General features: G+C 35.8%; 1 protein-coding gene across 1 annotated transcript; it reads right to left on the bottom strand.

Moving 5' to 3' along the window:
* Positions 1-2,829: 2,829 nt before the first annotated feature.
* LOC110109051 lies at positions 2,830-10,333 on the bottom strand. Its single transcript, XM_020839944.2, has 3 exons — positions 10,124-10,333; positions 3,810-3,884; positions 2,830-3,380 (listed from the first exon to the last, which is right to left on the bottom strand). The coding sequence occupies exons 1-3, from the start codon at positions 10,331-10,333 to the stop codon at positions 3,057-3,059; spliced, it is 609 nt and encodes a 202-aa protein (XP_020695603.2). The 3' UTR covers positions 2,830-3,056.
* Positions 10,334-12,809: the final 2,476 nt, after the last annotated feature.

Raw genomic sequence — 12,809 nt, 5'->3', positions numbered from 1 at the left:
CATACAAAAATGACGTAAATAGAGGTTTAGAAATCAGTATACCTTAGAGATAGGAGGTTGAATACGATGTTGTTGTGACTAATATGATGGTGCATTAAGATCGAGGCACACAAAAATTTCTCTTTTTCTTTTTCTCTTTTTTTTTTAACTCTTCTCAACACTCTTTTTTTACTTTTCTTCTTTCTCTTTTTTTAGACAACAATAACAATAATAAAATCTAATAATAATAATAATTACCAATACTAATTAATAATAACTATAGGTAAAAAAATAGAAATAAAAAAAAGAAAGCAAACTTGTTGTTTGGATTTTGTGAGGTGGAGTTAAGGAAATGGGACAAGATGGTTGTTGCACTATTTTGAGTGTGATAATACACGCTGCTTGAAGTGGAGGAAACGGGAAGTGTTGGGTTGTTTAGTGGGCTTTTGTGGAAAATGTTGTCAGTGATTGGGGAGATGATTGGATGGAAGTAAGTGAGCTTCTTGAATGAGCTACAGAAGGTGGAAAACGGGAGGCTGATGCGGATGTGAGCAGCTTAATAGAAGGCTTCATGTGGAGGAGGAAAAGTTGAGTGGATAATAGTGTGGATTTAGCTCTGTAACAGAATTGTAAAGTCTTGAACGAAGCAGATATGGGAGTTCGGGTAAGGTAAGCTGGGGTTGATTCGACGTGATCTTGGATGTGGGTGGCTTGCTATGGGAGATCAAATGGAAGGGACATGTCTATTGTATATGGAGCTCAAACAAGGTAAGGGGATCTTGAGGAATATTAGCTTTGGTGTGAGGTTAGCATGTGGATCGGTTGGGGTTGGCTAAGCAGGGAAGTTGAGATCGGACACTTGCAGTTTCATAATTGAATGTCTTGACCTGAGATGTTGAGATCAGCAGGTAGATCGGGAAGGAAGGAAGAGCCAGTGCGGCTTGGTTAGAGGCTTAAGGAAGAAAGGGGAGATCAGTAAGGTCCGATCTCAAGCTTGGAGATGGGTAGGGTGATCTTGAGGGAGATCTGTGTGCGGACAAGTCTGGATCGATGGGTGACTTCAGAGGAAGCCAAGGAAGTGGAGGCTGTATTTAGGCTGTGTTTGCGGCTTTATTTGGAGATAAGCATCAGTGTCATGGATTTTGCTCAAATAGTAGCAAGATCGGTTAGTTGTGTGGGTAGAGACGGATAGATTGAGCTGCTGGTTGAAATGGGGGGAGTTTGATTTGGAGGGATTTCACGGAGCTTGTAGGATTTTTGGCTTGTAGAGGGATTTTGAGCGTGAGGAAGCCGACTGTGTAAAAGGAAAAATTATTAGGTGCGGATATCAGACATAGAGATATGTATGGACTCCAATAAAATGTTGACATATGGAATGTTTATGTGGATATTTAATTGGATTTATTTTTTACTTTATATATTTAATGTGTTCGTAGAACTTTAAGCCAAGCATAGTCATAGAACTTTAAGCCAAGCATAGTCATAGCCTAGATAAAGTGCAGGTAAAACACAGTCAAAGCTTAGTAAAAAATTGCAACTAAAACGCAGATAAAACAAAGGTATAGGGTACAAAAAAATGCAATAAAAACACACTCCACATGTCACATTTTAAGTGGATGTCCGGACGTATCTCTATGTCAAGACTCCGCACCTAATAATTTTTCGTGTTAAAGATAACAAAATGAAAATTGAACATTTTAACGGCGAGGAAGAACTTCGCTCAAGGAGGCAAGAGCAACGATCAAGGCTTCAATAGGATTTTGGGGATTTGAGCAAAGCCAGCGCAGGCGAGGCGGATACGAGGTAAATTTGAATGTGATATTATTTTGATTTTAATATTATTATTATTATTATTATTATTATTATTATTATTATTTATAATTTTTATTTTAAAATAATAGAAAAATGAGAGAAGACCTCATTTTAGCCTCCATTCAAAGGCCATCGCCTCATGATTTGTGTTGATTTTCCTGGATGAATTTCATTACGCAAAATTATTATCATTTATGTGCATTGTTAACATTCTGAATGCAACAATGAAGTCCGTTTTACAATCGAACATCATTTGGGCAACAACACATTTCAATTTCGGGTGTCAATTGCCGTTTTACAATGAACACTAGGAAAGATATCTCATTTCAAAAAATAAGAAAAAAAGTTCAAAATAATCCCCTGGTTATTTGCAAATGCCCAATTTAATTCCAAAATTTAGTACCAATCCAATATAATCCTTCGATTATTAAAAATTATTATAAGTAGTGCAAATGCATATTTAATTATATTGCTTATATTAATCTATTTTATCATTTAATAAATCATAAAAAATAAATAAATCAATATAAAAATCCACTTGCTAAAATTATCATCTTTTAAGTGAAATCTAAATAAAGGATCATGCAAAACTCTAAATTTCTTATTACAAAAACATAGTCATTGATTACAAAATTCTAAATTCCTTTTTATTGGAAAAATGGTATCATTTGTTACAAAATTTCAAAAACCCTAATAAAAAAAAATCCACTAATAAAAACAAGATTTAAATATTTGTACTTAAATGACCCTTCCACTATATGAAAAGAGAGTTATAAAGAATACTCCGTTAAATATGATAAAAAAAATTAATTAAGGGACAAAATTATATCAATTTTTAATAATTAAGTTACTAAATTAAGACAATGCAAAACTCTAGTACTAAATTAGACACTGAATAATAACCGGGGGATCTAACATTATTACTGGCTAATCCGTCAGGCATCATGAAAATCAATTGCTGGAAACCATGAACGATAGCTTTTATCTATCTGGATAGTTAGAGACAGCAAAACTTAAGCAAGATACACAAACAAGCTATAAGAATAAAAGGCCGTACGCCTTGCAAAAGCAGCTCAGCACTAAAATGAACCAAAAAAACAGATACAGGTTAAGCATTGCTTCCAGTTAACTCTTCTAAGAAAATCCAGAGTCCAACAAGAAAAAGCAGAAGCAGAAATAAAAGTTTGCATATATGTTATGTACATAACAAAAAATGAAACACAGTTCATGCTAATGCTCAATAGAAGTAGCAGAGAAAATATGGACTATATGCGTGCGGATCGGCGAGTTCTTACGCCAATAGTGGAAGCAGGGAATGACTGGGATGATTCTGCATCTGAAGGTTCCAAGGTTTCATTTTTGCAGCTCCTCAATCTCTTCCTCAGAACAGGACCAGGAGGGATTTGGCTTTGAGCTTCATCAGCTGAAACCAATTCTGCTTTCAAGTTTCTTGTCCTCTTTCTGGTTGGAATGGGAATGTTTAAGGCCTCATTAATCTGGGGTGGTGCCTCTATCACCTTTTCTTCCACTTCATCAATGCCATCAGAAGGGTGCCATTCAGTACCACAGCCAGGACAAACTCTTGCAACCTGCTACACACTTGCATGTCAGCAATGATGGAAACGCATCACTTCATTAGTTCAAAAGAAACTATGAAAAAACGAAAATTTTGGGTTGAAATATCCTGGATTTATTATTCTATGCAGAGTCCGGAGGATGTCCGGAGTCCAATAAAAATGCGCCACATCATCCCATTGCTGGGTACCCGCGCTCGGTACCCCTCGGTATGCTCGGTACCATTCGGTACCGCTGGATAGCCAGCGCTTAACCGGACAGTTCTCCCGTCCAGTGTCCGCACAGAATAATAGCTCCATATCCTGTGATCTCAAGCTCGTTGATTTAAAAGATTAGTGCAATATAAATTCTTCATTTGAGATCCTTTAAGATAAAAAATAGATAAGGATATTTAGACCATTGTTTTTTTTTCAAAATAAATTGAAGGGAAGAGTAGACATCACCTTACGCTTGAAAATTTTCATTCGGCAGTAACTGTGCATGCGGATAGGGCATCCTTCCTTGGGACATTGTTCAGCCTGTTGACTCATCAAGTGAGGTGAAAAAAAAAAGTCAGAAAGAAATAAACAGTTTCTGGAATGAGAAAGATACGGATTCCAGTAGGAATATCACTGCTGTAGATACTAGAGATTAATCTTTTCAAAAGAAAATTATTCATATTATTATGAAAATAAATAGATTTTAATGGATGAAACCCCCTAGATATGTTAATGTATAATACATCTCTATAATCTTTACAAGTATCAGTACAACACCAGACTATACATTATTATCAACGCCATTCATTCAGATAAATTAACTGGGAGCTTATGGACCAAAAGACCACACCACAATTGTTGAACCAGAGGGTGGCTGAGGAGCGTTCACCAATCACAATCCTTAGAGTTTGAATAAATCCATTAATATTTTATATTATAATAAAAATTTTGCCAACCACACTTAAATATATAATTATAATTTAATATATATGATATGTTAAAACTAATTATTAATCCGATTTTTTCTTGATATTATTCTATTTATCATATTCATTAATAGTTAAATATATTTTATATTTTGAATTATTAATGATAATTATTTAAGAAATTATTAAATTAAAAAAGATCTTGATATCATTCCGCATCCAAATTTATGATATTCTCCTCCCCAATCTGTTGCAGTCTTGGATTCTGAACTTGTGATTTTGATGATAACAAATATTATTAATTGCCTTTTGATTTCTCATAATATTTGTATTGTATATTCGTTTTTGTATGTACTAAGATTTCAAGTACGTCATACACCATGCAAGAAGTTTTAGACTTAAGATTAGACAAAATAGGAGAATATTTTACAAGAGTGTATTTTTACATTCATTTAATTTTACATTTCTTAAGTCAAAGTCTTGTAAAAAGTGTATGCTAACTTGGAGAACGTGCACACACAGAGGAGTGAGAAAATTAAAGATGAATTTTTTTTAACTGATTATATCATATGATCCAGATCGTACAATACAATTAAGTATCCAGGAAAAAGTATAAAATGACTAATTATATAATTAATATTTTTAAACTAATCATACTATACAAACTATATCATACTGGAAGATCAGTCTAATTTGAAAATGCTAGCCGCCAATCAAATTTAGGTGAGCATTTAAAATTTTAAATTTTGAACTGATTGTACCGTACGATCATTATCATAATGTATGATATTTGAAAACTTAAATTAATCCAAATGATTAGTTAATCAAATCAAGATTTAATTAATATTACAAATCATACAATACGATGTCAATCATACTGAATCATACTGAATGATTGAGAGAGATGATTTTCAATCATCCCGGCAATCATCCTGGACGAAACGATGATTTTTTTAGTTAATCATACAGTACGATATCAATCGTACTGAACTGTGGGATCTGAAATTTCGCACCCCGACCTTTTCGCACCAGCTCTTTCTTGTTTGTTTATGTATGTGGGCAAGTAGAGTTTTAACGCATTTAGGTTTTGGGTTAAATTTTCAGAAGGTAGATTGGGTTTTAAATAAGACACCACCCAGAGATTTTTCCCTCATTTTGTGAGGACTTTTCAATCTAAGTTCTGGTTTCCTATAGGCGTAAGCATCTATATTTAATTACCCCTCCCGATAAAGAGAGAGAACTTTTGATTAAGGCTGGTCGAAAGATAGATCACATGGGTTACAAAGACAGTGTATAATAGCAATAATTTAGTGTTTGAATTTGAATTTGAATTTTGAAGTTTATCATTATATACTTAAAACAGGTGATGGGGGAAATGAAGACGAGCCTGATCAAGATCCCATTGTTTCGTCCTCCAGGGCTATCATGGTCTTGGTCTACTTAGTTAAAGGAGGTAGTCAACCAAACATGACAGAAGACACCATATTTGAATCCATGAGTTGCTTCGTCCAATGATATATTTTACACTTGAGGTAGTATTTGTTTAAAGGGATAGATTTGAATCCACCTTAGCTGACAGAGGGCTTTATGACTATCGAATATACTCTATGATTCATTACTCAAGGGTTTGATGTTGCTACGGAATATACGGGCTTTGGTCGTTATCATAATATAATTGTGCAATTTTGCGGCAAAATCACCCGATTAGAGGGCACGTGTCATGTCCCTACTGACAAGAGGCTATTTGAGGATGAATCATAGTGATACACCTGATATGACATTAGTTCTTTGTGAGCTGAGATTAATTTCAAATTTACCACCCCCGAAAAATAATTGTGGAAGGGGGATAGGTTTTAGTTTTAAGTTTTTGTGATTATATTTTTAAGTTTTTATAGGCTCTTGAGAATTGATCCCTCCAATTGAAATTTACTATCAACACGGCCATCATCGGGGTAACGTCAAAGTCACTTGTATTTTCATAGGAATTTTGGAGGTATTTTAAAAGTCTAGGGTTTCCTCTAATTGAGATTTTCTGTCAAAATGGCTATCATTAGGATTTATGTTAAAGTTATTTGAAGAATATTTATATTTTGTTATTTGATCCTGCAGTTGTATCATTAGGATTTATGTCAAAATGGCTATCAATGCATTTTATATCAATCACTTTGATTAGTAGTTCGGTGCATTAGTTACCTGCACATGATGCATAGTGGCACCCGGAAGGCTCAAACCACCATTGCTTGAACAATTTCAAATTTCTAATTTTGTTGTTGAAGTTCATTCATTAAGAAAATCTCACACTCATTCATTGTAGATCTTTGTCGTCTGAACATATATTTCATACTTGATGTCCTCTATAATGTAAGATATTTGAAGAGACTATTAATAGTCTTGCTGTTAATTCCAACATCTTTAGCATATCTAATTTTTGGTCCTCACATAGAATATATTTTGCTAGAATTGTCATTTTCAATGTAACTATAGTTCTATAAATTCCCTAACCAGGAGCCAGTGATAGCTGCAGATGTTGGAAAAGTTCGTATTAATTTTTTATATTATTTTGTTGTTGTTAACCTGCCTATGGTTCTCTTCCACCCAACTTAGCAAAATCTGAAATAATCCTTAATTGAACATTATAATTGTTAGATGCAATTTCCCTGAATCTCATGGAAATATTGAAAAGTTTAACAGTTTCAGTGGCATATCAACATCAAGCTCTACTCAGGACAACATAGACCAAAAGAAAACTATTACGTAAGCTTGAATGCTCCTGATGACTTGAGCACCTTAAAGTAACTCTAAAATGTTAAATTGGACAATATTTGTGAAAGAGAATAACAAGAATATAGAATCTGAACTTGTTTTCTTCATGTCCTTGTGTGTTATGTAGCATATGACTCTACTAGTCTTAATGTAGGTAAATAATACATATAACGTGAAACCCCATTATACATTTTGACCATGAAATGGAAATCGTCACATAGGTGTTATTTTTTATTAAATGTTTCATATTAATATTAATATTAATATTATTCAAAATAACAATTTGATTGTGTTAGAGTCCTTTATCATTTAGTTTTAATTTCGGCAACCTTCTGGCAACCCTTCCCCTCGACGAGAGATTGGGAGGCACTTGCTTTTGGTTCTACCCACCCGGATCTAAGATATAATGGCGTGGATTCAACAAATTGGCAGTCATCCCGCCAGGATCTAAGATACAACTGTGCGGGACCTTCAATTTAAAAGATCTTCCAGCCCAAATCAAATATCAATGGCGCAGGGGCTTTAATTTGTGCATTCCTGGCCGAATCTAAGATCGATGGCACAGGTCTTCGACGCATGTTTAAAATCCATTTTCTCTCTTTCTTTTTTTTATTTTAATTACATATAAATAGAGAGAAAGAGGGAGAAGGCATCGGACTCAGGTACGGAGGCGGGAGTCAAGCCAATGGCGAAGAGACAGTGTAGGAGGGAGATCGATGGCTGGGTTTGTGGTCGGAGTGTGGCGTCAGGCTTGCAGGAGTCATATTAGAGGAGCCTATGGCGGGTCGAGGCGGTCAAACCTGGTCGTGTCGAGTCGGAGGCCAGATCAGACGTGCAGCTTCGAATCGGGCTGGATAGGGAGGTTAGTGTCGGAGACGGAATTCGAGTTAGGTGTAATTTATTCTTCCTTCTTGTGTGCGTGAGACAAACAGGAGCGAGAGGGAGGTGTGGACAAGCAAAATGAGGGTTTCGACTTTGTCTGTGTGAGTTCGGATGAGGATGAGTTCTATCTGGTTTTGAGAAGGGAAAATAGCTGTTGGAGGGAGTTACATGAGGAGATCATGGGTAATGGAGTCGATTGGGTCGTAGGTTACAGGAAAACAAAAGCTCCCAACAAATATGATTTGCGCCCTAATGTTTGTTGCAAACTAGTTGACCTTGCGGATCTCTAAAATTAGCTTTTTAGATGTCACACTAAAGGCCTTTTAAAAATATCTAAAAGGTATGCTGATAGAGGTTTTTATTTATTTGATGTTTTGTGCTATTTATATGTGCTCATTTGTTTTATCTGACTTGTCATGATTTAAATATATCTTCAACATTAGCCTCCAACCTTAACAGATGTAACGAAGGAGATTGCTTGATTTGTTTTCTCGATTTGTCAGGAACAAAACATACCTTCTGCCCTAGCTTCATGCTATGGCAGGTTTGGCAAAGGAATGTTGCAGGTGACCTAAACACTTTAAGTTTGTATTAGGTCGATGGAAATTGGTCATTGATCCAGAGCTTTATGTGTAGCAAACTTGCTAATGACGAAATCCTCTTAGTTCAGGCTTTATAGAAAATCTATGATATCTTTTTTGTCCATTGTTTTGTGCTTTAACGGACTTGTTCAAGAATTTGCAGGTTTTAGGCTTAACTGGTAGTACCAAATTAAGGTAATACTCTAACCCTTAAGTAGTCAAGAAGACTTTTATATGAGTTACATGAGTTGTTCAGATTGGGTGAGCTGGGATTTGGCAGCTCTTCATCATCAGACTACTGAAATGGGGGTTCCCACATTATGACATTTCTTATGGCTTGTTGAGTAAGAAAAGTTATCAGCGACTCGGCCACATCTTGGTTTGTTGAGTCCAACCTTATACGCTAATTCAGGTTTTAGACTTGAGCTGTGGAGAAATGTGCTCCCCAAGCTAAATTTGCTAAATTTTGCAGATTTGAAGTCATCCTTTGTAGTTCAAGATCTCAGAGTATACATGCATTCAGTAGCTGTCTTGATTGAGGCTCATCCTTCCAACTATAACCTTGACTATATAATCAATTAAAAGAATCACTTGGACTACGACTACTTAAACTTGTTGAGTCAAATAAGCAATCATGCTTCTAACAATCCTCACTGATAGGTTGATGAAATGAAGATTCCTCAACTACGGCCTTTCTTATGGCTTGTTAAGTAGGTGGAGATGCCAACGATGCAGCCATATTTAGGCTTGTTGAATTTGGTCTAATACACCCATTTGAACCTTAACTTTAGGTTATAAAATAACGCGTGCAGCTCTAGCTCAACTTGTTGGAATGCATAACTACAAAAATTTTCTTTCTTGACTTTTGAAATCTCTGTATGTTAGAAAAGACGATGCCCCAAACTTTTTGAAGAATAACCTGCATATTAGTTGAAAGAGAAAATTGGTATATCCCATCACTTGAATGAATACTCATATTTGATGATTTTAATTATTTATTTGGGGATCTCGGCGCATAGCACGATATTGACCCAAAAAAATATTTAAAAATCCCCCCCTATATTGCAGGAGAGGATCATATAAGTTTTGTATTGAAATTTTAAATATTTATATAAGGATGTCGATATGCGGCGCGATATCGACACAAATAAATATTTAAAATGCTTATTCCTATAAAGGAATTTAGACATGTTTACTTACGAAACTAGGAAATACCCCGTCTTGCAGGGGGATTTTCGTGTGATGTTTGAAATGCTTTTTGTACTACAAGAGAATTTCAAAAATATATATTCTTCATGTCAATAGGTATACATGAAGAACATAATATATTAAATACAGAATTTTTCTTGGGTTAACTTCATGCGTGATATTTCTTCAAGCATTGATTGTTGATCGACAACATGGGCCTCTGACCATTTAGATTGATAAGCTCCTCCATGGTATACGTTCTCGATGACGAAAATGCCTCTTCCTAGTTGGATTCGAACATACCACCAATTCTTCAATGCGGGATGATTGGCCTTCTCTGCACGAGAACCAATTCTTCTTCTTAAAATGCTCAGTGGCGCACCATCCGATCAAAGGATTTTGCCATCCTCGCTCGATAAATCTCCAAGTTCTATTGAACCTGCACCCTAATTTCATTCAATACGCCGAGCACTTCAATCTTTAGTCGAACATTTTTCTCCTGAGTAAGCTCATGCTGGACAACTACTCGAAGTGATGATACTGCGATTTCCAGTGGCAACACTACTTTAACGGCGAACACTATTGCGTAGGGAATGGCTTTAGTTGGCGTCTTGTAAGTTGTATGATATGCCCACAACGCTTCTGTCATCTTAGTATATCATTCTCTTATTTTTAGTGAGGATTTTCTTGAACAGTTTTACCAATATTTTATTGAAGGCTTCTGCCAGACCATTCGCTCTTGGATATAATCAATGAATATAGCCAATCGATTTTATGTTGCTCAACAAATCTATAAATATTTGTAGTTTTAAAAGTTAGGCCGTTGTCTGAGATAATGCGGCGTGGCAGACCAAATTTATAGATAACATTATAGGTAAAGAAGTTGATCACATGATTAACAATAATTTCTTTAAATAGAGCCGCTTCAGCCCATTTAGAAAATATTATGGTACTGCTAATATAAAATGATGTCCAACTAACGATGGCGGATCAATCTGCACAATGATATCAGTGCCCCAACATTCAAATAGCCAAGATGCCACCGTAGGGTGCAACGGATTTGGCAGTTGATTTATAATATCACTATGAATTTAACGTTCATGACATTTATCAGCATGATTAGTACAGTCTTTTACCATTTATGGCCAGTGATAACCCATTCTTTTAATTTTAATAGTTATTTTACAACCCGATTGATGTGTACCACATAATCTTTCATGAACTTTAGATATAACTTTATTAGCCTCATTTATCTCTAAATATTGTAGCCACATTTGATCAAAAGCCCTTTGATACAGCGTATTATTGACAAATGTGCGCATATCGCAACGCCCTCTTCCTAATTTGCATGGCTAACCATTTATCAGTTGGGAGCTTGCTTTTTCTGAAGTAGTTGATGAAAGGTTGTCTCCAATCATCTTGTTCTTCAATTTCTAAGCAATGCTATCATGACTCTGAGGCTGTACTAGATTTTCTTTTCCTTATAACTATTTGAGGCTCATATGTTTGATTTTCAAGAACAATTTGTTAGGGAGGTTGGGGATCAACCAAAGTTATATCCTGTTGGCTTGAATTCGATGACACCTCTACCAACGGGGAACGCAGAATTGATGGCTCTAGTACTCGACGAATGTGGACACTGATTAACACAAGCTCGTCATTTATGCTTGTCATTTTTTAGCCAATTTTGCAAAAGAGTATGATTTACTATTGTGAGCTTGAGAGATTTTAATTAATATAATATTTGTAATTTGCTTCAATAGCTTTAGAACTCATCTATGAAAATAAACCAACACGAGTTTACCGATTTTATAAATACTCAGTACTTAATTTATAATGAGTTGAGAATCACAAAAATTCCAAGGTTTTGAATTTTCATTGAAATAATGATTTCGAGACCCACTATTAAGGCTTCATATTCTACTTTATTGTTGGTTATGTGTTCAGTTAAATCAAATGAATATCCTATCAACCCTCAATTAAGTGTTATGAAGATAAGACCGATACCGGACCAAGCCTTGGGGAGGTTCAGAGGTAGGCATGTTCAATTAATGATGCACCATTAAAATAAATTTCTCATATTTATAATTTCTCTTCTTCTAGAACAACTAGAATTTGTTCATCGAGTAGATCGCCATTGAGCGGTGAGTTTGCAGAACGGGATTTGCGGCAAGAAAATATGCTAAAACTTGCCCTTTTACCACTTTTGTGGAACATATGTAATATTAAACTGCAGGAGTATCACTGCCAACTAGCAAGGCGGCCTGTCAAAGTTAGTTTTGTCATCAAGAATTTCAACGGATCAACATTTGATATTAAAGTGACTTTATAAGAAAGCATATAATAGCGGAGTTTCTAGACAATAAAAATCAACACCATACAGTGTTTCTCAAATGGAGAATAATGTATTTCTGCTCCAATCAATATTAGACTAATATAATAGAGGGCATTCTCTGCGCCTTCTTTATTGTGATGAGCTAGGAAAGATCCAAGAGACTCTTCCAGTGCCGCAATATATAGAATAAGAGATTTCCCTGGAATTGACGCCGCAAGAATACGCGGGCTTAACAGGTATCTCTTGATACTGTCAAAAGTTTCTTGGCATTCTCTATCCCATATGAAGCGAGTATCCTTCTTCATCAATTTTGAAAACGGTTGGCACATAACTGACAGATTTGACATGAATTTCCGAATCAAAACCAGCTACCCTTGCAACAAGTGAAGCTGTCGAAGGTTCTTTGGCGGCGACATCTCCATAATCACCTTTATTTTGTTGGGGTCGATTTTAATTTCTTGATGATAAACGTCATACCCAAGAAACTTTCATGAGGAGACCCCAAAAGTACACTTGAGTGGGTTCCTCTGTTTAAAATTGCGCAATTAGAGGCGCGCCTTTGCGCAATTCCTTCAAAAAACGCCTCATAACCTACGCAATTCTATGTCCTTAAGAGGCGTACGCCTCACTGGGACTGAGGCGCGCCTCAGAGGCGCAATTGCGCAATTCCTGGTGAGGCGTACGCCTCTCTGGGATAGGGCCCACTCACTTAAAATGAGCCCTTTTCTCTCCTTTTACCCGATAGCCTTCAGCAAAGAGCAAACCCGACATTTCTCCCTCCCGCACGCTC

Source organism: Dendrobium catenatum, unplaced genomic scaffold, assembly GCF_001605985.2.
Source record: "Dendrobium catenatum unplaced genomic scaffold, ASM160598v2 fragScaff_scaffold_897, whole genome shotgun sequence".
In the NCBI taxonomy this organism is placed as follows: domain Eukaryota; kingdom Viridiplantae; phylum Streptophyta; class Magnoliopsida; order Asparagales; family Orchidaceae; genus Dendrobium; species Dendrobium catenatum.
The sequence above is the reverse complement of the archived record's forward strand: the minus strand, read 5'-3'. Positions and strand labels throughout refer to the sequence as shown.

Coding starts and splice junctions, on each gene's coding strand:
- LOC110109051 (XM_020839944.2), bottom strand. CDS start 10,333: ATGACAGAAGCGTTGTGGGCATATCATACAACTTACAAGACGCCAACT. Junction 3,885..10,123: donor TGAATGAAATTAGGGTGCAG/GTTCAATAGAAC, acceptor ATGAGTCAACAG/GCTGAACAATGTCCCAAGGA. Junction 3,381..3,809: donor TGAAAATTTTCAAGCGTAAG/GTGATGTCTACT, acceptor AGTGTGTAGCAG/GTTGCAAGAGTTTGTCCTGG.